This window comes from Dunckerocampus dactyliophorus, chromosome 2 (genome assembly GCF_027744805.1).
Source record: "Dunckerocampus dactyliophorus isolate RoL2022-P2 chromosome 2, RoL_Ddac_1.1, whole genome shotgun sequence".
NCBI lineage: Eukaryota > Metazoa > Chordata > Actinopteri > Syngnathiformes > Syngnathidae > Dunckerocampus > Dunckerocampus dactyliophorus.
Genome location: NC_072820.1, coordinates 36,750,126 through 36,777,657, shown reverse-complemented (window position 1 = coordinate 36,777,657; position 27,532 = coordinate 36,750,126). Strand labels below are relative to the sequence as shown.

The 27,532-nt window shown below is 40.9% G+C and overlaps 1 protein-coding gene and 1 non-coding gene across 4 annotated transcripts; both read right to left on the bottom strand.

The window, feature by feature from the left end:
* Nucleotides 1-577: 577 nt before the first annotated feature.
* On the bottom strand, nucleotides 578-21,610 carry si:ch211-183d21.1 (uncharacterized). 3 transcript variants are annotated; one of them, XM_054769249.1, is made up of 13 exons: nucleotides 21,461-21,602; nucleotides 20,592-20,667; nucleotides 19,688-20,508; nucleotides 19,381-19,561; nucleotides 18,006-18,145; nucleotides 15,055-15,620; nucleotides 13,928-14,195; nucleotides 13,639-13,834; nucleotides 9,838-10,025; nucleotides 9,272-9,367; nucleotides 8,980-9,144; nucleotides 7,508-7,601; nucleotides 578-6,732 (listed from the first exon to the last, which is right to left on the bottom strand). In XM_054769249.1, exons 3-13 carry the CDS (start codon nucleotides 20,490-20,492, stop codon nucleotides 6,669-6,671), a joined length of 2,763 nt encoding a protein of 920 aa, XP_054625224.1. In that variant the 5' UTR covers nucleotides 20,493-20,508; nucleotides 20,592-20,667; nucleotides 21,461-21,602; the 3' UTR covers nucleotides 578-6,668. The 3 variants fall into 3 exon arrangements, with proteins under 3 accessions (XP_054625224.1, XP_054625223.1, XP_054625222.1); XM_054769248.1 differs by having other exon boundaries at nucleotides 20,592-20,670; nucleotides 21,461-21,562; XM_054769247.1 differs by lacking the exon at nucleotides 20,592-20,667 and having other exon boundaries at nucleotides 21,461-21,610.
* Nucleotides 12,092-12,173, bottom strand: trnas-gcu (transfer RNA serine (anticodon GCU)). The gene has a single exon. It is a non-coding gene; the product is annotated as a tRNA-Ser (tRNA).
* Nucleotides 21,611-27,532: the final 5,922 nt, after the last annotated feature.

Genomic DNA, 27,532 nt, shown 5'->3' with positions numbered 1-27,532 from the left:
GTTACGCTTCTACCATCATAAACAATAGGAAGTTTTTCATTTTGGTAAAAATACATCACTAGTGTGTCATTCTCCCCAAAAGCTAATAGCAGCATTCATAGAACAACATCATAACTTAATATTATAAACAATACATTAAAAACAAATAACACAAGTAACGTCTTTGGTGGAGGTAATAAAAGGTCATTTCACATACAATGTTGTGCGCTTGTTTGACCACAGGGGGCGTTGCATACATTTTTCACAGGTCCGAAACTGTCACAGGGATAATATGACAGTAAGGTACTGTTTGACGTTGCCATGGCGACCCCCACCACAGACTGCTTTGTTTGTGCAGTACAGCTTGAAGCTATATTCAGGCCTCCTAAAGGGAAGCACACAGGGAGCAAGGGAGTGCAAAAGTACTCCTCTTGATGAGGGAGGGTCAAGCCTATCAGTGTCTCCAGTGAGGAATAATAAGGAAAGATGAGATACTCTCAGCAGGACTCTGCGGGAAGTGCGACAGCTGTAAATACACAGTGTAGTACGACATAGACTGGTTATTGTACAGACACCAAGCAAAAATTATGACAAATAAGACGGAGGGAGCTTTTTTATTTCAAACCTGATGAGACTGGAAGTAAGACAAAAGCAGTGACCCATTTTTTCCAGTGTTGCATGTAAGTGCAGGGATAGTTTATACAGAAAATCATCTTTTGATGCTGCTGTTTTCTGTGTGAAAAAGTTACTGAATCAAGTTTTATTCCAAATGGGATCATATATTATTTGGGATGCAATTTCCTAATTTCACATAACATTTAAAAGACACTATATTACAAAATAAAAACATAAAAGATACAGTATAAAACTTTACAGCACAACTGTCATTATGCATCAAGCAATGCTGGCTGCAATGTCGATAGAATTTATCAATATGATCAACACTTATAATACTGGAAAAATAAGGAAGAAAATACAGCCAACATGATGTAATTAAAAAAATAGACTTTTCAAATGAGTTTATGGCACTAAAAAGAAGGATTAGAGTCACACTGAAAAGAAAAAAAATTGCCATAATATTATGATGGAAATGCACTAGTGGTGTAACGATTCGCCCACTACATCAATATATCTTATATTCCTTTGATCCAACTACATCAATCTGTGTTCAGCAAGTTGCGTTTCCGGATGACATATATTAATCTAACATCGTTTAAAAGGTAATCAATCGATTGCATCAATGCTAGGAAATAAAGCATTGGATTTAAAGCACGGCAGGCTTTATATGGATGCGTTTTTTTTTTTGTACTTTTAATGATAAAGACCTTACTCGTGCAACAGTTTGATTTGGCGTAAGTTGATTAGTCATGCATGTTGATGAAGTCATGTACAGGTCACTGAATGCTGGCACATGTGCATTCAGTCTGCATGTGATGTCATCACCACGCTTTGTACTGAATTTATACTGCGTATTGGACCACATCGAGTCATACGAGTGCTTTGAAAGTTAACTTTAAGCCTTTCAAGCTCATGGATCGAGGCTTCAGGATAAAAGGTATGTAGAACATAACTTTATATAACTAGGATATAACTTTAATATCTATCTGCAGATGAAATTTTGTTAGAATCAGATTGTGTGAAATATGTTAATTTTGCCCATACATTGAAACATACATACAGTATGCTGCTGCCCTGCTAGTGAGATGAAAATTATGACACTTGATTTTCTTCCCCGGGCTTTTTGATGATCAAAAATATGTAAATAGATACTATTTGTAGTACGGTTGTACTTGCCAAGGTCCATGTGTCAATCACAACTTCTGTCTTGACTCAATGTTGAAGAAATGGGAAACAAAGGCACTATTTCTTGGTATGAAATTTGCTCTAACTTCTTTAATATTTGGGGTAGAGAAGTGAATGAGGTATCAAATTAAAGTTCAAGTCATGTTTTGTCAGAATTAATCACAGACTTGATTAAATTCATTCATTGTTAATTGAACCTTTAGTGTTGCTTGCACTTGATTCAAATTAAATGTGAATGCATTTCCCATTAATTTTTGTTGTTTGTTCATATCCATCTCTATCTCGGAAGGGGCGGTCCCTGTGTGTGACTGGCCAATCACAGAGCGTGAAAAGTGAATACATAATGAGGATTTTCTTTCATCAGCATTACGAATAATGACGAGATGTACTCGCTTAATGCTCGTACTCGGCAAAAATGCATTAGCCGTAACGGATATCTGGCTCGTCCCTGGTATTTAGAAGGTCATAAATAGGTTTTCTGTGCTCTAACTACAAAAATATTCCATTTATAAATAAGGAATGCTACTTAGCGGGAATTCACTTATCACGGTCACGTCTGGAACCAATTTACCGCGATGAATAGGGGATTTTTGTATTATGCAAAAAATTAATGGGAAAATAATCATAATTTTTATGAGGTGAATCATTTTACAGGACTAACATCATAATATTATGAGGATAAGGCCATAAAAGCACATGACTAAAGTCCTAATGTTATGGAAAAAATGAATAATTTTACAAGGCTAATGTTGTGATCTTCCAGCAATAAATGTCATTATATTATGAGATTAAAACCAAATCATCATGAGAAAAAGTCGTAAGAATTAATAATCTTAACTTTTAGGAGTATAATGTAATTTAACAGGAATAACATCAGAATATTACAGGGAAAAAGTCAAAATATATTATGAAAAAAAAGTTGTAACGCTGTAATAAATAACTGTTTAAAAATTACCCAAAAAGAACATGTATGAAGAAAGTAATTATAATTGATACAAGGCTAATGTATAACAACATATTCTAAAAAACAGTCACAATATTACGAAATTAAAATCATAAAGAAAATGTATGGTAAAATAATCTTAATTTTACGAGAATAACATATTTTTTTAAATGACCTTTTAGGGAAAACATGTTGTAATTTTTACATTTATTTTCATAATGTTACTATTGTAAAACAACTATTCATGTAATATTAATTTTTTTTTTTTTTTTACTTTTGACTTTATTTCTATGACCTTCTTAACGTTTTAGGACATCCATCCATTTTCTATGCCACTTGTCCTCACTAGGGTTGTGGGGGTATGCTGGAGCCTATCCCGGCTGACTTTGGGTGAGAGGCGGGGTACACCCCGGCCTGGTCGCCACGCAAACGTATGGCACATATATACAATCATTCATACTCACATTCTATACAAATTTAGAGCCTCCAATGCGTATTTGTGGAATGTGAGAGGAAACCAGAGTATCTGGAGAAAACCCATGCATGCATGAGGAGAACATGCAAACCCCACATAGAGATGCCCAAATGGAGATTCAAAACCAGATCTCCTGGCTGTGGCCAACATGCTAACCATTAGGCCAACGTGCATTTTAAATTAACAAATTTAGACCGAGTCAAAAGTTAGGAGACAATTTTTCATTCAAGAGAATAAGAAAGTGTCTCCAAACTTTTGACTTGTATTTTAACTTCTGTATATATTCTCAAACTTTTCAGAAGACTGTATGAACAAAAACAAGAAGAGGGACCACACTTTGCCTTCACCCCTGGGGCCCGGCCGGGCCCAGCCCGAAGAAGCCACACGGTATCTCCACCCTTGTAGACCCACCACCTGAGGTGGCAAGCATAAGGGTCTGGTGCAATGTGTTTTGGGTGGCGGTCGACGGCGGGCGCCAAGGTGAACTGGTCTTCGACGGCCAAATCTGGTTCTTGGGACATGGAATGTCACTTCTCTGGTGGAAAGGAGCCCAGACTTGTGCAAGAGTTTGAGACATTCCGACTAGACATAGTGAGACTCATGTCGACCCACATTTTGGATTCTGGAACCAAACTCCTTGAGAGGGGCTGGGCCTTGTTCCAATTCTCTGTTGGAGATATAGTCGGACGGTGGGAGGAATACTTTGAGGCCCTTCTCAATCCCACTGACATACCTTCCATAGAGGAAGCAGAGTCTGAGGACATGAATGCTGACAGTTCCATCACCGTGGCTGAGGTATCTTGGGTAGTCAAAACACTCCCCAGTGGCAGAACTGCAGGGGTGGACCAGTTTCACCCTGAATTCCTCAACGCTTTGGATGTTGAGGGTCGGTCTTGGCTGACACGTCTCTTCAACATTGCGTGGAAGTTGGGAACAGTACATCTGGTTTGGCAGACCAGGGTGGTGGTCCCCTTTTTCAATAAGGCTGACCGAAGGGTGTGTTCCAACTATTGGGGGATCACACTCCTGAGCTTCCTGGAAAAGTCTATTTCAGGGTGCTGGAGAGAATGGTACGACCATTAGTTGAATATCTGCTAAAGGAGGTGCAATGTGGTTTTCATCCTGGTCTCTACAGCCTTGCAAGGGTACTGTAGGGTACATGGGAGTTTTCCCAACCAGTCTACATGTGCTTTTATAATTTTCATGGACAGGTGTCAAGGGAGACCAGTTCGGGGGCCTTAGGATCTCGTCTCTGCTATTTGCAGACGATGTGGTGCTGATGGCCTCATCAGGCCAGGGACAGTTTGCAGCTGAGTGTGAAGCTTCTGGGATGAGACTCAGCACCTCCAAATCCGAGGCCTTGGTTCTCCGTCGGAAAAGAGTGGATTGCACCCTCCGGGTTGGGAATGAGGTCCTGCCCCAGGTGGAGGAGTTCAAGTATCTCGAGGCAGATCAGTGCGTCGTCTGCATTAATGCAGTCGCTGTTCCGGACCGTCGTGGTGAAGCTCTGAATTCACCGTTCGATCTATGTTCCCACCCTCACCTATGGTCATGAGCTTGGGTCGTGACCAAAAAAACGAGATCCCGGATACAAGCGGCTGAAATGACTTTCCTCCGTAGGGTGGCTGGACTCACCCTAAGAGACAGGGTGAGGAGCTCAATCAACCAGGAGGGACTCAGACTAGAGTCGCTGCTCCTTCACATGGAGAGGAGCCAGTTGAGGCGGCTCATGCATCTAGTCCTGTAGGCCTCCCTGGTGAGGTGTTCCAAGCATGCCCAGCCGGGAGAAGGCCCCGAGGCAGACCTAGGACACGCTGGAGGAATTATGTCTCACAGCTGGCCTGGGAACGCCTTGGTGTCCTCCCGGTGGAGCTGGAGGAGGTGGCCGGGGACGGAGAAGTCTGGGCTCCCCTACTGAGACTGCTGCCCCGCAACCCGGATCCAGATAAGTGGTAGAAAATGGAATGGATAGATGGGTTGTCATATTCTCATCAGTATAATATATTACATAATACATAATACTCACACTTTATTAGGAATGTATTCACATAACTTTACGGCTTATTTTACGGCTTATTAAGTCCCCAACTAACGAACACAATTGGTTCCAGACGACCGTTCTTATGTTGAATTGTTCTTAAGTAGGGGAAAAGGTAATATTACCAATGATATAGGTACTACATGTACGTGTATACATATACAGTATATGTGTATGTATGTAAATATGAGTTTGGATGCAGTAGTAATATTAAACGAGAATAATTAATGAAAATAACAGTAATAAAAGTGATATAATAATATGTAATGATAAATGTTATTTACCTTTGAAGAGGAGTAGCCGAGCATAGTTGTGCTGGAGTTGGAGGAGGAGTTATTGAAAAAAAGGACAAATGGTTGTCGTGGTTAGACTCTTCTAAAAGGGGTAGTGTTCTGTGGGTGGTGTAGAATTAAGCAGGCCTATTAACTCTTCATAAACTTTAATCACACGCTCTGTCCGGGTTGTATAATTTAGCTTTCCATTTAGCTTTATCTCCCCTGGGTCTAACTCTTCCTCTGTTGGTCTCATTAGCTCTAAGTCTGCCTCTGTTGGTCTCATTAGCAGTGTCACAGTGCCCTCTACTGGTCAAGCATGTACAGTAGCAGTATAAATACTGATTGAGCGACAACAAGGCAAAATAAAATAAAATATAGACCAATCGGCTTGTGTTCGTATCCGCGAGTGTTCGCTAGTCGGGTGTTCGTAAGTTGGGGACCTAGTGTATTGTTTTTTTCTTGTTAATGTGGCACTCATAGTCCTCTGTATATAATTGGATTGGATGTACAGAATGTAGAAAATCACATCAGAATTCTTGCAGTATGGCTGCACCAGCTGGTCCCTCAGCAAATGAGGGCTCAGCTAAAAAAAAAAAGGCACAGTGGCCATTTCTGAGGCAGTAGCAACACAAAACAGACACACAAATATCCCCGACACTAAGCCAGTTACCTCCATCAGAGAAAAAACCACATCGCATCCCTTTTCTATTTCAAGAACATGTAAACGGGTTGCATCACGTCACATTGTAAAAGTGGTTACAAATCATCTTTAAACAGTCACATTCCACATTTCTGAAAAGAAGAAGACTCCTTCCTCCTGTTGGATGTAACACCAGGTAAGAACGCAAGGAAGATCAGAACATTAAATGCAAATTCTTGCTATCTGCTCATTTTCTCCCACATGAAGAAAAATGAGCATTACTCTGAAGTATTCAAATTCACCCGCCTCCCTCCTCTTAGACCCCACTTCAAAGTAGTAACCAGCACTGTTCACACAACAATAACACAGTCACCTTTAGAAAAATATGCTCTCATGTCATCGTTTTCATCATCACGCATAAACACACACGCACAGACACGCACACGCACGCACACACACACACAGACCTTCTGATAACCCACTCATCACCTCCAGAAGCTCTTCTTCTTCCTGGATTATAGCTCTGATAGTCCCTCAGCATGCTCGCTCAGCTCCATGGTGTAATAGTCCAAAGGACGCCTACCAACACAAAAAGGCTGTTACAGTTGTTTTCCATTGTTTACACAAATTTTCTGAAAGCATGCCTCATACTTTCCGAAATCTACACACAAATCAAAAACTCACAAAATGGGCGAAACCCCTCAATTCTCCAGCAAAATGAAACTTTCAAATCAATATTATTTCTTCTCAAAATGCTATTTGCTATATGTCCTAGGTTCCCAAAGTGTCCCAGTTGTACGCCATTTGTCATAGGGGGCACGTGAATAAAAATTAAAAACAATTAGCGCCTAAAACTCAAAATTACGACTGCGCCTGAACGCGCCACAGTGCAAGGAGAACAGAGGAGAAAGGAGACACAGCACGAAGTTGGTAATTGCTTTGTGTGCATCGTATGAAAAAATAAGTAAGTTTGATGATTATTTTGTACATTAGGAGTGTTTAACCTTGAAGAATTAATTTATGTTGGTGTTCCAATCCCCACACGGCGCAGCGGTGAAAACCTGTCACTGTGAGTGGGGATTCCCCCTGAAATGAGGCTTTATCGTTGGTTGTATATATTTTTGTACTTCTGATACTGCTTTATCATGATCGTTAAACTTTCCCCTTAAATTTGGTCTTAAATTAATATGCAGTATATTAATATGCAGTATTAAGTTAACACTTGTAAAAACGTTGTAAAAAATCGAATCTTGAATCAAATCTACCAGAATCTACGCAAATAAACACACACACACAAAATGCAGTGTTAAGTAGAAAAATGAGGGGAATTATAACTACAATGAAAAATCCTCACCTCCTTTTGTAGAAATATGCGAGTAGAGCAGCTCCAAGTGCTAGTAGCAGGAGTACAGCTACTATAAGCCCAATCTGTAAACCCAGGGCCGAACCTATACAGCATATAGAAACTCAATTACAGTATATGCAGCAAATATTCTTAGTATTTTTGTCTCATTTTATTGAAAATTCCCATTTCAATTTGGTATATTTTGGTTTAATTTGGTATATTTTGGTATTATGTTCTGCAAATTACAAATACTACAACCACAATGCATCACACCATGCAGCCTCTGATTGTTTATAATGTTAATGTAGCATAATTGATCAGGTTACAAAAATAAAGTCAGCTCATATTAAACTGTCAACTGTCTTTTGATTGGCATTGAATCAGTGAGGAAAAAGCTCATAAAATGTTAGAAAATATTCTTAAATTTGGACACATTTTTGCAAAATATTGTTACAATCGTGACAATTTGTACAAAATATTGTTATACAGTCATTCTTCACCACTTCGCGGTTCAAACATCGCTCTTTTATTCACACGCAGTTTTTAAATAATGTATTAATATATAAATCATTGATGGTTGACTATGGCCTATTATTAGTCCAAAAATATTGAAAGACAAGTCATATGTAGAATTCTGGCCAATACTAAAGATGTTCTCCTTTCATTCTGTGCGGACAAGGTACGTTTTTGGCTTCTTACTTTGTCCTTCTTCCCCACTCTGTTTGAAACCCTTTCTTAAGTTTAGAATATATAAATTGGAGGCTAACTAGTTAGCTCAGTAGCATGCTATGCTTAAAGCAGCGGCCGTCTCTTGTGTCCCTGCAGTGATCCTGTAGCCTCTGCGTTACGCAATGTGGTGTAAACAAAGAATAATAGAGTGTAAAGGTAACTATAGGGGTGTTATTTCATGTCTACAGGGCTCTAATAATGGTAAAAGCTGTATTTAGAAAGTCATAACAGGTTTTCTTACTAAGTTCTTACTATGAAAATATTTGTGGAAATTCACTTATCGCGGTTGGTTCTGGAATGAATCGCGCTATTGTATATAAAAATGTACAATATATAATGATAGTTCAGTTTTTTTCCCAAAATATTGTTACATTTTGTAAACATTTTACAAATTATTGTTACCATTTCGAAATATTTTAACAAACCATACACACAATTTTGTAGAAATTTACAAACTATTGTTAAAATATAAATTTTACAAAATGTTGTTGCATTTTGTTTATAAATTTACTAAATATTATTACAAATTTGACACATTTGACAAATTATTGTTAATGTTGCATTTTTGCAATTAATTGTTAAACTTCTGTAAAACGGTACAAAATATAGTTAAAATGTTGCAGAAATTAGCACAACGTTGTTAAAATGTCTTTTTTATTTTAAACTAAATATTGTTACCCTCACCTGACAAAATACTGAAACTGACCAACTGACCACGAAAGTGTGGATGTGTCTAAGGTGGAATAGCGAACCTGTGCTCGTGCGGCGGTCTGTTGTGGGGGCAGAGCAAACGTCCGTCTGGACGTGTGAGAGGTTCATAGGGGGTGTTTGGATGATGAGGGCCCTCTGATGGTCCGACAAGGCCCGGATGTTGCCCCACACTCGCAACCAGCCAGACACGCATGAGAAATTGGCCCCTTGAACAAATCCAGACAGCAGAGATGTGTACATTAATGCAGTGGTGCTGTTACATAGCTCTACTCAGGCAGTATTGGGTGATAAAACTGTTTTGTTATATGTTATGTATTTTCTTTTTAAATTCACCTTGAAGAGACAAAGCAGTAATTCCACAGAGACACTTCTGCTCCAAATAGTCAGCCACCTGTGCCACCCTCCTCCCATGAATGAGCCCACTGCAGTCTGCAAAAACACATCACAAAAACACACCACTTTAGTGATGACTTCATTCAATACTATACATTATACACTATACTATACTATACATATGGTAACACAATTTCGAGCACCTTGGATGCTGATGATGTTCTAACAGTAATATGTGTCCCTAGAGTCTATTTGTGAGCAGCAAACGAGAGAAAAATCTTTCATGTCCCTCAATTGTTTGTTCAACCTTTTGAGAGAAGAGCCGCTCAAACAGTTTTGAAGTCTTGAAGGAAAAACCTTCTTTATGGATGATATTCCAGCATCAAGGCTAGGTTTTGAACAACCACTTCCAATACACTATTGTGGGACCAATCAGTCTGATTTCAAACTGTTGAAAAATAGTATAACATGGGACTTTTAAGGTACTTAGTATATTAGGTACACCTGTACAGTCTAATACCATTACAATTTCTCATAGAGCATTACAGTGGTTGCGTTTTATTTACCTCTCAACTCCACCATTGGCCAGTCGCTGGACAGCGGCCCAAGACAAACATCGATCTGACTGGAGAAGGCAGAGCTGGGGCAGATGTTGCCGCGGCGAGGCGTCGGAGAAGACGTCGTCCAAGAAGAGGCGCTCCTTGCCTCACAGCACGCACAACGACTGAGGGAGACCAGACCGTCTTCGACTGACCTGCATATGCACATAACAATATACTTCAAACTAATACTAATACAAAACAACTGCAAAAGTCCTACAATTTGGAGTTTTCTCGAAATATATGACTTAGAGGAAAACTGCACTTTTTTTTTTTAATTTTGCCCATCGTCTACAATCCTTATGTGAAACATGAATACACGTCTTTCCCTTTTCTGTGCGTTCTAAATAGAGAAAAACAGCTAACATGAGGTAGCGAACAAAGCATGTAATGGGTGTAATGTAGGAGCTACTTCAATGGATGTCAGCCATGCTGTGCAAGTGTGCTGTACATTGGTACACTTAAAAGCCATGCTGAACGCCAAATTGACTGCCTGGCCTTTTAGTTTGGTGGTTAGCACTCTCGACTCTCATTCCGATGATACTGCGTTCGAGTCCAGCACGGGACTGGCTGAAACAAGCAGGTTACGCTATCACCAAATAACTAATTTTGTGACGTAGTGACACAGCGCCTCGCTAACAGCGCCACTTACAACGTTTCAGGTCACTAGCGAGAGGTAACGTAAGCTACTAGATCTGCTACTACATCGACTGTGACTTTGGAAAAGTTAATGCTAGGTTACAAATCATGCCTCGCACGTGTATAGTAGAAGGTTGTGGCAATATGATGAAAAGTTAGTCAACTTTTAGATTCAACATGCTACTCCACTCCTACATCCAGAACATACTGAAGCAGTGGATACTGGCTCTCAACATCGCTAGGAAGGCTCAGCTAGATGCTCGTGCGTTCTCAGCATTTTTTACCTGAGGACTGTGCTGTATTTACCAGCTCAACACGGAGCGCAAGTCTGGTGCAGAAAGATACAGCCATCCCATCAGTCGGCATCCCAGTGAGAACGGACACTGTAAGTTTTATTATGCTCTTATTTTGTCCATGAAGCATTTAGCACTAGTGCTAAATGATAACACTACGAGAATGGCTTAGTGTTTCACTGAATCTAGCTGGATCTGCCTAGCATCTGACAACGTTATTCACAGTTTTGGGGGAATAAAAGTAAAAAGTAGTACTCATCAGCGGCTCCCATGAAGTCTGCTATGACTAGTGATAGCAAAAGCTCTCTCTATGTTGCTGTTGTTGATGGAAGTAGCATTCGTTGCTATGAGCTATGTGAAACCAATGCACCCAGGAAGGACGCTCCAGTCAGACAAAAACAGGGCAAAATACTGTAAGTATGACATGTTATTGTGAATGTGTCTGTTACTACATGGTCACAGCATGTATATAAAACCATAAAAGGTTGTTGGAGGTGTTTTGATAGAGGGCTCTATAGGCGGACTAGATGAATCTCATTACGTACATTGCTAGCTGCCTCATGCTAGCAGTTTTTCTTTATTTAGAACGCGCACAAAAAAGAGAAAGACGTGTGTTCATGTCTCACATCAAGGATTGTGGATGATGGGCAAAATTTTAAAAAGTGTTGTTTTTTTGTTTTTTTTAAACAAAACCTTCAAACAGTTTTTTGGTGTGTTTTTTGTGATGCAACCACAATAGGCCACATGTGAGGATTTTGTTTTATTATACCATGTCTAAGTCTTCTTTATTATGACAGTTTGCAATGTAAAATTGTTACATTGTCACTGTATTGTGAAACATTGCTAGCACAGTAAAAGATATTAGGATGCCGACAATTTTAACAAATTAATTCACTTTTCATTATTTCTGTTGGGAAATGTTTTGAAATTAGAACAGCAGAAGAAACAAGAATGGGGCAAAATACGGGAGTGTCGCCTGGAAAAATGGGAGGGTTGACAGGTATGGTGTATGCACAGGAAATAATGTTCTTCTGCGAGGTTTGATTTTTCTGCATGTGCACGTCACGCTACACAAGAGGGTTTGACAAAGCACTGGCCAAATGTAACAAAACGCATTTCTGGCAAGCAGCAACACACACAAGCATATTCAAGGGTCAAAATGTATGAAAAATGTGTACTGTTGGCAGGTCTGGAGGTGGACATTTAGACTTCTTTTTGAGATTTTGAGAGAGGTGATGGGTGTACCTGAATGACAAACAAAAGCCATCATCCACCCAACAAAACATCACCGACAAGGATGGGATTCGAACCCATGCGTGCAGAGCACAATGGATTAGCAGTCCATCGCCTTAACCTCTCGGCCACCTTGTCAATTTACTCCAGCTTTGCTATTTTCAACAGGATACCATACGGGAGAGAACAGCATTTAATTGCTAAAGTAGTGCTGTAGAATAACTACTTTGGTTCGCCTGATGAAAATGAGCGCTCCTCGGTTTAGATGGTACCTCAAGTTGGCATGTACCTAACAGCTGGTAATTCTTCTCAGCATGTGGGTTTATTTCTCTGATTTTTGCCATCGTCCATGCAGAAAAAGAACAATCAGAAAAGGCTTATTTCAGCCTAAGCTGCTGGGAAGGAGGAACAGGAGTCCAAGTGTCAATGATTGAAACCACTCATAACTGCAAATAATGTGATGCTTTTGACTTTGGCTGATTATTTAGGGAAGGGCTATTGGACTAAATTGTGCCGGCTTTTTTTTCAGAAAGCTAAGGACCATGGGCTGGATTTCTCCCTTCATTATTCTTATTTTGCATAAAATGTTAATACATGGCTTTGCCATGCCTTAAAAAACACTTGAAGTAATGGATAATAAAGTCATAAATAAAATCACACATTAAATTAGCAGCAATATATTTATACTCAAAGATCCTCTATATCAGTGGGCGCCAAACTTTTTACAGTCGCATACCCCTTCAGACATTTGACAAAGGAGAAAGTTTAACAATCATGATGAAGCAGTATTCGAAGCACAAAAATACATACAAGCAGCGATAAAGCCTCATTTTGTGGGGAATTCCCACCCTCTCATCCTGACACGCACATACCTTGCCAGGATTTCACAGTGCAGGGATTTGAACGCCAATATAAACGAAATCTTGAAGATGAAACACTCTTAATACACAACATATTCATTAAACTTATTCACAGAGAGCAAATGAAGAACTTCATGCTCTGTCTCTTTCCTTTGTTCTGCACTGACAGTGCTCTGCACTGTGAGGCGTTCAGGTACGCTCATAATTGTGAGTGTTAGGCGGTAATTGTTTTACATTTTTATTATAACAATTGGCGTACCCCTGGGGGTACACGTACGCCACTTTAGGAACCTAGGCTCTACAGTATATCATGAGTATGTAGTCATGCTAATTTAAATGAAAATACACAGCAGTGAGTGAGTTCCCAAGACTGTCTGATGGTTTTTATGTCATCATACCGAGAAGAGCACAAATTGGCCTTGCCTGCTAATAAAGGGGGATAGTTTGGATTTTTTGACATGAAGTTGTATGGTAAGTCCAGTTCTGGTCAGATTTCTGTAATGAAGAACGTCGTTCCGCTAAGTTGCTGGGGACAATTAAGTAAAGAGTGTGGCTTCTCAAGAAGCCACACTCTTTACTAAAGAGTTCTTCATCACAGAAAGCTAACCCAAACTGGACTTAGGAGACCAAGTGGGGGGTAAGTCGCTGTTACTGGACTACGATGCTGATGGGGATGTCATACAACTTCATGTCAAAAAATCCGAACTATTCCTTTAACTATACAAAGTTCCTGATGCGCTTACCTGAGCGCTGGTATAACCTGGCTCCCTCTATTGGAGGAGAGGGAGGAGAGCAGCACCTGGTTCTCACTGAACACCAACTGGTCTCGCAGGCTGGAGTTGGTCAAAGCGGTGCCAGCTCTGCACACGCTGAAGAGGTCGTAGCACAGAACCACCGCCCCTCTTGCTGGCACTGTACTGCCTTCTGGGAAAGTCTGATCTATGCAGACAGGTGAGGTAAGAACATGGACAGAGTAGGTACACTTGAAGTGGACACTGCACAACTGCTACACACTGTTCTGTGTCTTCTCACCTGCGCCTGGGATGTTCCCCACCATGTAAAATCCATCTTGGTCGACAGATCCGGTCAGAGGAAGAGCCATGATGCCGCGCTCCTGGTCAAACACTACCAGCACCAGGCCACGCAGCCCCATCATCGGGGGCCCGTGCAGCTCCACAAAGGCCCTCTGCTGGCTGTGATTGGTCCAGAGGCCACTAGCCACCTCACTGATGACCACGCCCTCTGGAGGTGGAGGGGGGCGGGGACAGCTGTTCTCCCTCAGCGGAGTGGGTGGAGCTACCTGTAGCGGTTGATACATATCATATTTTTACCAAATTGAAGCGTTATACACTCAACGCAAATATAAACACAACACTTTTGCTTTCACTCCCATTTTTCATGGGTTGAACTCAAAGCAATAAAACTTACTATGTACACTAAAAGGCTTATCTCTGTCAAACATTGTTCACAAATCTGTCTAAATCTGTGTTAGTGAGCACTCATAATTTATAATTCATCCACTGTGGCATATCAAGATGCTGATTAGACAGCATGATTATTGCACAAGTGTGCCTCAGGTTGGCCACAGTACAGTAAAAGGCCACTCCAAAATGTGCAGTTAAAATTGGGGTCATGGAATGGCTCTGTGTTGCAAGGCTCTGTACGCAATTCCTGGAAGCTGAAAACATCCCAGTTCATGCATGGCCAGCATACTCACTGCACATGTCACCCATTGAGCATGTTTGGGATGCTCCGGATCGGCGTATATGGTGTTTCAGGAAAATGGTGGCCACAGCAACAATATTTGCATATCTGTGACTGGACATAGTAGTTTATTATTGATTCTATTTGTATTTATTCATGTCCACCTTCTCTGTAGTTACTAAAGTGTTTAATGTTTTTATTTGCTGTTTTCTCTTGCAAATGGTTGAAAGCAATACCGTACTAGTATGTAATATGACTCCATCTAGTGGTGAGGCTAGTAAATGACAATTTCATCATCCTTTTAACACTTCAAAAATGTGTACAAATTAAGAATACTGAAGAGATTAAACTTTTTTATTTTAAGGAATTTACCATTATCAACAACAATAATTGAAACATATTCCAAAGGAACAAATAAGAAGGGGAAACAATAAAGTGGCTGAGTTAATACTCACAGAAAATGCAGACAGGTCATAGGGGTAAAGGCCTCTGCAGCGGCTGAGCGCCTCATCATCAGGCAGAACCTCCGGATCCTCCAGCAGGGGCAGCTGTCCTGGTGTCAGCGCTTTACTCAACTCTTTTGCCTCCTTATCTGATCCCCTCTGTCGGTAAACAACAGCATCCAGGAGCCCTTTGGTGGGGATTCCCCTTTGTTGTGCCGACGGCGGACCAAAGGGGCTGCGATAGAGCGCCACCGCATCTGGCCCGTTCTGGATGGTATTGGGAGGAAGGCGGAGAGAGGGTGCCGGCACCAGTCTGTCACTGCCCAACAGGAAGTAGCCCTTAGCGGTGGTGAAGTGTCCGCTGAGGCTGATCTCCCTGTAGGGTTTGTTGTTGTGGGCGCTGAAAAGGAGTATCCAGATGCCCTGCAGGGAGACGCGGCGTCCTGAGGGGTGCCACAGCTCGATATACTCGCCATCCTCAGCGGCGCCGGGCGTATCCGTATTGAGCTCATTAATGAGGAAGTCGCTGTTGCCCCAAGGTGGGTGGTGTGGGGATGCATCTACACCTCCTCCTGGAACTACAAAACGCAGAGTGGATTTATTGCTGATTGTATTTGGCTGAATTTCCTTTTTTAAGCAACAATTAAAGCTCTTGAGTGTTGCTTGTGCTCTATGTGTCACAGATTTGCAACCACCTTTAATGGCAGGTAAGAAGGACACACCTTCAATTAAGTCATTAATCAATCAGGGGTTGGGTTAGACTCTGCTTGTCTAACCCTTGAGTTTGGTGTGGAAGAACTTGCCTAGAACCTAGAACTAAATCCCACCAAACAGCTTAGGGGTTGGAGTTCTGGATGAAAAGACAAAAATGTTCAATTTTTCAAGTTATGCCCATATAGCTTATATGAATTATAGCCATTGTGTTTATTTACCTAAACCGAGGCGTTTATCGGAACATATCCCTCTTTGACCACATGGTCAATGACTGTATTACAAGCATATTGTACAACACAACAGCAACAGAACCAATGTTCTAATAGCAGTATGCCGCAAGAGCAGCAAACTGCTCAGTCAGCATTAATTCCACCAATGAGTTTGCTGTAAAGAACGGTACAAGTGCAACACGCATTAGTTTCACACCAACAGCTGACTCACAAAAGTGACATTTTAAAGCGCATGCAGAAGTAGATAAAGCTGCTGGATGCTCACCACTCATGATACTTCTAATGTAGGTGAGTTAATAAAAACTATATTCGGAGGTTGCCTACTGTTAATGCCTGTGTTTTGTTTTTTTTTAAATAGGTGCAAATTAGAAACACTGAGAGTTATTTAGTTTTGTTGACCAAGCACTCAGCGTCTACAGGAGACTGTATACACAGTGGTGTGAAAAAGTGTTTGTTCCCTTCCTGATTTCTTTTTTTTTTTTGCATGTTTGCCACACTTAAATATTTCAGATCATCAAATAAATTTAAATATTAGTCGGTGACAACACAACCGAACACAAAATGCTGTTTTTAAATGAAACTTTTTATTATTCAAGTGAAAAAAATGTCCCTGTGTGAAAAAGTGATTGCCCCTTAAACGTAATAACTGGTTGGGCCACCCTAAGCAGCAACAACTGCAATCAAGCGTTTGTGATAACTTGCAATGAGTCTCTTACAGCGCTGTGGAGGAATTTTGGCCCACTCATCTTTGCAGAATTGTTGTAATTCAGCCACATTGGAGGGTTTTCCAGCATGAAGCGCCTTTTTAAAGTCATGTCACAGCATCTCAATAGGATTCAGGTCAGGACTTTGACTAGGTCACTCCAAAGTCTTCATTTTGTTTTTCTTCAGCCATTCAGAGGTGGACTTGCTGGTGTGTTTTGGATCATTGTCCTGCTGCAGAACCCAAGTGGATTTCAGCTTGAGGCTACAAACAGATGGCCAGATATTCTCCTTCAGGATTTTTTGGTAAACAGCACAAGTCATGGTTCCATACAGCAAGCCTTCCAGGTCCTGAAGCAGCAAAACAGACTCAGACCATCGCACTACCACCACCATATTTTATTTTTGGTATGATGTTCTTTTTCTGAAATGCGGCGTTACCTTTACGCCAGATGTAATGGAACACACACCTTCCAAATAGTTCAACTTTTGTCTTGTCAGACCACGGAGTATTTTAACATGCAAAAAAAAAAGAAGTCAGGAAGGGGCAAACACTTGTTCACACCACTGTACACCACTGACTTCTTCCCCTTTACTGTATCTACTTCTGTCTAGTAGCAGCAGCATTTCTACTCAGCATGCTGAACCCATGTGGACCCAACAACAGCGTGTGCGGGTGTGTTTAGCAAGGAATAGGAGTGCTGTCAGCCGTGTGGCTGTGCTTTTCATTCATGTCCAAAAAAAAACATTGCAGCTGAGTGCAAAATTTGTCAACACAAGTTTTCACAACACCACGGCTTCAAGCCGCTTCTAAAATTTCAAGTTTACTAAAGAAGTGATAAAAGTATGTATAAGCTGTGCTTATATCGGATCAATATTGGTATCGACCGATATTGAAAGCTACAATATTGGAATCAGATCGGAAGTGAAAAAGTTGTATCGGGACACCCCTACACTCAACCACTAACCTGTGAAAATACTACTACTTTGATGATGATGATAATGATGATGCTACGTTAGCGTGCCCAGGCCTTTGTCTTTGAATGGGTAAGTCCAGTATGCCTTCTGAATGCCTTATATTTGTATTTTAGTTCATTTAGCCATTTCCATGCTTCAAAATGTTTCAGTTACGTCAAAAATACCTAAAATTTGCTTAAAAATGCATATTCTTGGACTAACAATAGGCCGCAGTCATCCATGAAACAATGATTTATTACTTCATATAGTGTACAGTATTTTGAAAATCTATGATGCCGCAAAAGTCAAAGCGCTATGTGGCGAGGGATGCCTGTATATCAAGTCCATTCAAACACTCACCCATGCTGTGAGGGCAGATTTTTGGCCAGGGGCACTGGTTGGGCAGCCCTGGGGTTTGCGGGGCCTCCCAAAAGACACCAGGATCTCTGGTCCATGTGGCCACACCACAACGACTGAGATAGAAGCCTCCCTCTTTCAAACTGAAATAAAGGAAAATCTATCAATCCAATTTCAATATGTCGGAATTACATGTGTACCTGTGTGTATTATTTGACAGTCATGTAGCATTTACATAGAAATGACTTGATGAAACGGTCCACATGATTCTATCTCTGCATGTCACAGTGACACAAAAATGTTGTGAGAGTCGTTGTGAGAGTCATCGTGTGAAACCTTTAAGGAAGAGTGGAGAGTGCAAAGAGGAACCGTGGTCACAAGTTGACCAAGACGCCACTACCACTGAGGTGAAAATTCTAATATGTCGCAACATTAAAAACTACAGCTTGGAAAATGATGATTCATTCTTAACAATAAAATGAAACCTAAATACACTTCTTACAAACACAACATTGGGGTACATCTCTCAGAGTTGATGTACCCTTGTCATTTGCAAACAAAGACAACACTAAATTAGCAATAACATTAATGCGGGTTCAATGCCATTTTTGTTTTTGTCAAAGCTGTTATGTGGATCATTCTTTCATCAACGTTATTAAAAAGTTACATAGGAAGGTCAAAATCAATTTTACAGTTGAGTTGATTTGCAACCATTATGTGTGTTGTTCATCCTGTAAACCGCCTTTTGAATGTTTTCATTTGTGTTTTTATGCAGAGTCCGCTGCTTTGTAATGGACAATGCAGTTTTTCTGATTGTGATTTACATGCCGTGTCTTCAAATAACAGTACTGGAGGTCTCAATATCCATACATACAATTTTATGTTAATTTTTTTCCCTTATAGGTTCAATGTTGGCTTAATTTGTGCTATTTTTAGACACAACTATCATCAACAATGTGAGCTACATTGCATGTTGCCTACAGTTGCCCGCAAAAACAAGTCTTTTTTTAAAAATTGAATTGATTATATGGTCATTATAGCATTGCTAAACAACAAATGCTGTTCTATGACAGTTGATTGTAGTGCACGTGAGTGTACATTGTACAGTCATGCACACCCGGATAACGCTTCAACCCCTGAACGGCTACACACAAATGGGTGAAAATGTGTCAAAACAAAACATGCACCTCTTTTATGTCACCTATGCTGGTATTTTTCTGACGAAGACATCACATGGTGGCACTGTCAGATTAATGTGAAATTTGCGCTCTACAAAACACCCGCTGTGACTTTAGGGTGTTTTGATTGGTTGGAAGTCATGGCCACCATCAAGCACCTCCTAAAATGGCCAGAAGTCATTGACAAGTCATTTCCTTGCCTGTTGCTGAGCTGATAAGGCTGCCTGCCTGGGATGAGGGTCTCTGTGAGGTTGGCACTTGGTTTATTTCCAGGACCGGCAAAAACAAACGAGTCCAGAGGCTGGATCTGACTTAGAGGGCTGCCCACAGGGAACTCTGTGCTCCTGCCACTGTATATGGCCACTGCCCCGGACTCATCACCTGAAATAAAGAAGAATCATCAGAATTTGCGCACTCACATACTTAAGTGCACTGACTATTCGTAAGTACTTCGTTTGAGACAATGAAGTATGTAACACACAGCACTAGTATTTCTAGCACACTTACCTTTCATATACTTCTTGTCAACAATCATGGAGATGAGTCCATTCCTGGCGGGGTCCACATTTAAACTGATGCTCACCTTGTCTGTTCTCCCATCCAACACCACCAGAACAAGAGGACCGGCCTCTGAGGCTTCTGTGAGCTCCACAAAGCCGTCCACCTGACCTCCACCCAGCTTCAGCTCAGTGATGACAGGCATGGTTGCTGAGGCAGCAGGGGGGGTACAGTTATTCCTCTGTCCAGGGGAGGGCGAGGACACCCGGAAGCCCCAACGATCCTCCGACAACAGGCACCTCTCGATGGACTCATCCCCTTCGAGGGTGGTTTCATCCTCAACAAAGGCCGGCTCCCCTGGTGTCAGGTTCTCTGCAAGGACCTCTGCACCGCCGGTTTTGCGTGTCATATAAACAACAGCGTCCACCAAACCGATAGATGTGACATTCATCTTCTCGCTGTATCGTGCTGCCGATGTGTGGTAGAGCACAATAGCATCCGGACCATTCTGGACTGTGTTTGGAGGCAGGAGGATGGCAGGTTTGGGCATCATGTCCACAGAGCCAACGAGAAAGAACCCTCTATCATCTGTACTCTGGCCTTTGAGGTCCAACACTTTATAGGCAACATTCCCATTCCCATTATAGAAGACCAGGGTGTAGCCATCCAAAGAGGACCGCTGTCCACTGGTGTGATAGAGCTCCACAAACTCGGTGGTGTCCAGTCTTGGGTTGTCTGCGTTGATCTCGCTGATGATGAGGCAGGGCTCCCCTTGGACGACGACCACGAGGAGACACAGGAGGCACATCATCATTGGACCACAGCAGCTTCTGCAAAGACAAAAAGTGAACACAATCTTCACATTTCCGCGCCCATTTTTACTACAGTGTATCACACTTTGGATGTTGACAACCTGTGCTCCTCTCCCTTCCGCTTGAGGGTTCAAGCCTGAAGAGGCTTGATCATCTTGGAGGTGTTTTCATCATGCTCTGCTTCAGAATGTCACAGTACATGTTGGAATTCCTCTATCCCCTCAGTGAACCACAACTCCACAGTGTTTACAGCATTCATGCATCCTACCCCAATTATCTTAGCACTTACTTGTGTTGCCAGCTATTTACACAACAATGACTGTGTGCTGACCCAGTTTCAGTGGACAGTGAATCTAGACTGCGATACAAGCTGTACACTGACTATGCTAAAGTATATCCAAGTTTAATTTCAATAGCATTATCACTTGAGAAGAGGGGTGCACTCGGTTTTGTTAGATACGGTGCTCACTTAACTGTACAGTGTGACAAAATGAACGCACTCTGACAGATGCAAAGAACAGAAATAAGAAAATAAATGAAAGAGAAAGAAAGGCTGATCAAACCGCCATGGGAGACTCACACTCATAACACCATGAATGAATCCTCTGTACATCTTTTTGTGTGCGTGTGCGTGTGTGTGTGAAATGGTGACATTGGGCGAATTGCACGTCTTTTGCATGAGTCATGTCATGTTGCGAAACAAGCAAAAGCAGCTGGAAAGAAAGTTTAATGCAAAACGACGACATCAACATCAATAAGACTATTGAAATAATGTTTGAAAAAAAAGCACGTTCAAAGTCAAATCGCGCGGAAGAGGTTTGCGCTACAAGTTACAATGCTGTAGTCGAAGCGTCGCCTTTAGATGCTCCATTCTGCATCGGAATGACCTCGACACTTATTCCGGTCACGGTTAGGCTGCCATGCATGCATGCATCTTTGTACTGAATCACACACACTCCTGAGTTCGTACCGTGGGTTCATGCGGGTCATGCGTCGTTCACTGCACCGTGGAATCTAATCTCTGTTTACCCCCTCCACGCAAGACGTAGGAAAATGAGGTCCTTTTTAAAGTTTGCTTTCTGTCCTCTTTTCCGCCGCTCCCTTCATTCACAAAGCAGCACTTTCTACCCCCAGAGTGGGCGGTCAGAGCCACGGACGAGGGGGTGGGGGCTGGGGGGGTGATGATGCCTTTACACCCCCCATACACCATTCATTCATCCACAAGTCAGGGAAATGCTAAGAAGCCACTTTTATATATAAAAAAGTAGTCATATCCTATCCTGAGGTATTTTTAGTGCCAGCAATAAAACTATTAAAGAAAACTGAAGGGGCCCCCTGACCCCACTTTATTTGTGACGTTCGCTAACAGGAAGACACGCCCCCAATCACGTTATGATGACGTGCTCCGCACTAAAACAAACTTGCTAGCTAATTTTTCTTTGCAAGTTTGGCCTTTGGATTGTAAATATGCAATTTAAAATGAAAGCAAGTAAGGTACTTTCCTTTAATACTTCTCATCTAATATGTTTCCTTCATTGTGCGTTCAGGAGTGCGCTGAATGAGCCCAGTTTATAATTTCACTGATCCTATATGTCCAGATTTTCATACTTTTCACTTTACTTTGTAAATGGATGTTTTCACAGGATGTTTGTGCCACACAGAAAGGTGCAGCTTTCCGAATGCCGGCATTATTTAATTGGATTCATATTTGTGAATTGGTTAAGAATTGCAGAAGCCTGGTATTTTAGTTACCGGTAACTATTGGTTATGATTTCTTAGATGACTCTTGTTGAGACACAATGTATGAAATAAATATGCCACTTTTTTGATAACTTACATTGCATACTGCGGTATTTGTTCTATTTTGCACAAACAGTGTAAAAGAAGCATAATGTGATCATTCGTTTAACAAGATGTGACCTGACATGAGTCGGTATTGGTAATGAAGTGCTTTACAGTATTGGTACATCGCCTGGCCGTGAGGAAGCCGATATAGTGCTTCTCTAATATTATTATATTGTTCACAAATTCAGAGTAAGAAAAGTCAGGTTCAGTGACGTGTGCTGAGGTTTATGGCTGGTGAGGCACTGACGCCTCTTGGAATATTTTATGTTAATACAGGTTGCTCATTAAGGGGATAGCAAGAAAAAGAAGATTTTAAAAAATCATTTTGGTTAAAATATGTATATTTCAAATTGTTTTGAAATACTTCTTAGTCTCATTTATTTATGATTTTTTTTATTAACTTCTAAACATTTGTGGTCTTACCTTTTCTTTGTACATGAAGTACACACACCATGGTATAAAATCCTCAATGACAGTCAAATTCATTCATTCATTCAGGAGAGTATACAAATATTTTTAATGCATTTGACTTGCCGCTCTCCAGCTCATGCTGCTGCCGTCACAAAAAGACCCTTCTGGCTTTTCCTTTTGATGGAAGGATGGCAGTGAAAAGCACCTTCATCTTCAGGATGAGAATACTTGATGACATTTCTCAGTATTGTATTGTCCGATTAGCAAGAATAATGACGTCACACTTAATAAATGTTTCTGCAACATTATATTAGAAATATTAGAAACTGGCACGTGCCATGTCCCCACTCAGTGCACTCCTGAGTGCACTCAGACAGTCGGCAGGGCTTGCGCACTAAGCCGAGAGGAGACACTCCAGGCAGCCTCATCTTAGATTTGTCTGACCTGAGGAAAATGTAAAAAAACGATTGGAATTATACGAAAAATACATTTACAATACAATTCAATGGACAAATATTAATATTTATTATATGTTATCATTATTCCTGCCTTCCCTGCCTCCCTGACTGCACGTCACTGGGGGCAGAAAGCCAAAAGATTTGATTGAGAAGCAGTGGCGGAGCCAGAAATGTTTCATTTCCGCCACTGCTCTTGGAGCGTCTATTAGAGCAATTAATAGCTGAGCAGGGTGCCGAGGACATGTTTTCAATGCATAGCGTCTGGATCCTGCTCCCCATCATGGCGGCCAAACCCGCGCAGGGCACAATATGGAGGTGGATGCCGATCAGCACTCCTATTTTAACTTCAGACTCCTTGGTTTACATGCCCACTCGTGCTCCTATCATTAACAGATTGATGTGAATGTGTTATGATTTATGTGTTAGGATTTTTGTGTTATGTGTTAAAGAAATTTAAGTTAATTCCTCTCGTTTATACATTCACACACGCACTAATACAGTATACTTGGGAAACAGTTAGGCACCAAAAACAATCAAAATCACACTGTACAAAAATAATGACATTATTTTCGGTGCCTAACTGTTTCCCAAGTATGTTAGTGCGTGTGTGAATGTATAAACGAGATGAATTACCTTAATTTCTTTGTAGAAATGTGCTTAATGAATGTAAGTACATTTAATTGTATTCATTTTTTTCGAAATTGAAAACTCATTTTTTTAGACAGGCGTTCAACACCGACTAGGGTGGTCTTGTATTTTATGCATTTTTAGTTCTTGTTGACTCCCATTTTATGTACTTTTAAAGGCTTTTAGCACTCTGCAGCACTGAAGCATTTTCTTATAGAGTTTTTATTCTGTGTTTACTTTGTGTTTATGTTTTATGCTGTGTTCTTATGTTTTGTCTTATTGTGAAGCACTTTGGGAGCCCGTGGGCTATTGTAAAGCGCTATATAAATAAACTTTGATTGATTGATTGATTGATTTACAGCGCTGCCTTGACACACCCAATATGGCAGCGACATTGACGTAAAAAATCCGCGAAACAGCGAATCAGTGAAAGGTGAACCGTGATAAAGCGAGGGAACAATGTATCTCATTTAAGTTACTCAAAGCGATGTAGTGCGTTTCCTGGTTTTTTGTTTTTATCGCAAAGCCCCCGAATTTCAACATCCATGGAGAATAAAAGGATTGAGTGACAAATATTTCATATGTTTCCATGAGATTATGGAGAAAATTGCTTTTCTCATTCAGATTATTCTGAATATGGCAGTCTAGTTTGGACCAATAAAGCTGCAAAATTCACAGAAAAGATAGCATCAACCAATCAAAAACTAAAAATGATTACATAGAGCTCACAGTATGACGCAGTGCAATTCTACACCGCCATAATATAACAATATAACAACAACATAACAATATTGGTGAATGAATACCTCTCTGACAGTGTCAGTAAAACGGCAGATTTTGTAATTACACTTTATGTATTTTGCTAATTATGTTGAATTAAGGATAGCTGAAAAGGAAGTACAAACTAAAACATGTACATTATGTTTAAAAGGAGGTGAAGCTGCGCTGTTTCATAATTTAAAAAAATTCTTCGACAAGGCCATTTACAGTACGAACAAGTCAGTTTCTAACGGTAGTACCTCTGATAGCCTTACGATGTCGCTGTCGCCATGGAAATGTACTGGAGGAGCCACAAAGTAGCCTGATACGGTGGAAACATATAAACATTTAGTAATAATGCCTTTAAAGTCTGTTTTTAGCGTTTGCTATCCTTGTGAACGTGTTTACGTGGAATTAAAATGCACATACGTTCTTTCTTCTTTTTCTTGGCTTTTTAAAAAAAATGTTAAACACGTGTTATTGTAAGTGTGAACATAAACACAGTAAGTGAACAGTAATTATTATATAGTTTGTATTTATTCAATGCTTCTGTCAATATTTACTCCGGTATTTATTATCTCACTATTTACAAAGCTAGCTATTTATTATCATTTATTTGTTATTTTTCTTTCCGTTTTGTGATAAACACATGAGTTATTGAAAATGTGTAATTTTGTGTAATGGCAGATGTGTGGGATTAAATAAGAGCTCTTGGGTTTATTTGCCTTCATATGTTGTTATATATATTTTGTCCCCTGCATATAGGGAAAAAGGCTATAACAAAGGCCTCAATTTAATTAACGTGATTATTAAATATCGGCTCATCTCTCCACCGCAATCATTAGCAAGTGAATTAATGTTTCATTAGATACTTGGAAGATGCTTGAGATACTTGAAGGTGCTGACCGGCTTTTGACAGACTATTAATCAACACAGATATAACTGGATTATGTCAGCGTAATTCATCAAATGACGTTTCTATGCTTTGATGACGTTCCTATTTTATCAGAATAAAGCGTCAGCATATGAATGAACACAACCTTTTTGACAACAATCTTCGAACGTTCACAGTCAAAACAAGACACCATAGCTCAGCAAAATGTGTCATCCTAGAATGTGTCATCGTGTTTGTTGTGCGGTGATGGTGAACAATTTGACAGCTTGTTAGTTGGGAGGTCCACCTGCATCATCATGACTCACTCATTTGGCTTATTTTCCTCATCTCCTTGGTTTCAAACTCTTTATTATCACAGTGTATTCTTTTGCTTTTTATTATTATTAGGGCTGTCAAACGGCACTCATTTTTTGACGTGCGATTAACATGTGCATGTCCTGTTTGACCCTCGGCCCACACCGTAGTTAGAGGAACCGCAGTTGATGTGAAGCCAGAAGCGGGAACAAATATTGAGCAGAAATGGGCAAAGAAAGGGTTATTTTCAATGGTAAGTTTAGCCTCACATTCCTGCCAGATGCCTCTCTTGACAAGACTATTTGTGTGCTGTGAGTCGAGTTGTCACGAAGTACGTCGCTGGGAAGGACAGAGAAGTTGGTGCACTGCAGATATTTTTTAAATTGTCAATTATACAGTGGTGGCATACGAGTGTCCCAACTAACGAGTGCTTTTTTTAGATACGAGCCATCTCTCGGCGCAGTTTTGCTTTGAACGGCTAGCTCCAATTTTGGCTAGGAGCGACTAGTTACGGGCAGGCATAGCCGAGGACAGCTATTGCGGGGCTAGCTGGTCACCAGGAAAGATTTTCAACATACACGTACCATACGTACATTATAGGGACCTGCCTTGCTCATTCGGTTTGAAGCCGGAATATTCCACTCCGTTACCTTGCATTGCTCCTCACGAAACTTACTTGCTGCACTGTGTGTGTGTGCGTGTGTATGCTAGCGGCCCCGACTCCCCCCACAGGGACAAAGCAACTGTATGACTGACCAAAGGTCGCACTTCGTTCAAACCTTCGTTCTATAGAAAGCTATTCGAGGCAAGATACGATGAAAACAGACAAGCATGCACATGCCAATATTATGGCGAAATTACCGAGTTCATTTTCATTTTTCGTGTGATTAATTTATTGATTTATTATCACAAGACAGTTTTTTTTCTGAAAGAGAAATCTTGTTTTAATCTGTGAGCCTCTACGTCAAAATCATTGCTATCTTTGCAAAGACATTTGGGTACTGTGATGACATTCGGATGCCTGGTCTCTACAATAAAATCCCGTTGGCCTTCATTCAACCCTGATTTGCTTGATTAGAACCTGGAAAAAGCATCAAGCATCTCTCACCTTCAAAACAAACTATCATCACTGATAGCCTTTTGAATGATGGCTTTTATGTGGAGTATAAATACACAATGCCTAATCTCCTTCCGAAAAAAAAGAATAGAGCTTTGCATGTTGTTGCCTCTAAAAGCTTCCTTGGTGTGCCTCCAGCTAATTTTTCACCTCATTAGCCTGGACAGACATTAAAAGTGGGACACTGCGATGACAAAGACGGTTTGTGTTCGCCATCTATGCGGGAAGATAAACGTGGGAAGGAGTGTTTGTGTACATGGCAGCCCTCTGAGGACGTGGAATTATGTGATAAGAAAGGACAACAATGCATGAGTGAGAGTCACATACACGTGCAGAGGTAATTCGGCCTACATGTGTAACAATAATGGCCGCCTGCACGTGCTTGGTGGCGTTGTGACATTGATGAACGGTGCGGGGAGATCTGTTTTCTCTCTCGCTCCCTTTCGTACCGCTCTATCTTGCAGGGAAAGAGGAGGTTTTCAGTTGTTTTTTTTTAGCAGCCCAAGAAGCTCATCATCATTCTGCATGCACCATCAGCTCACTGCAACCACTCACGTGCGCTCGCCATCGTGATGAAGGAAGACAGGCGGGGAGAACCCCTTTGTGTTGCAGTGAAGCCCCAAGGTCGTGCACATA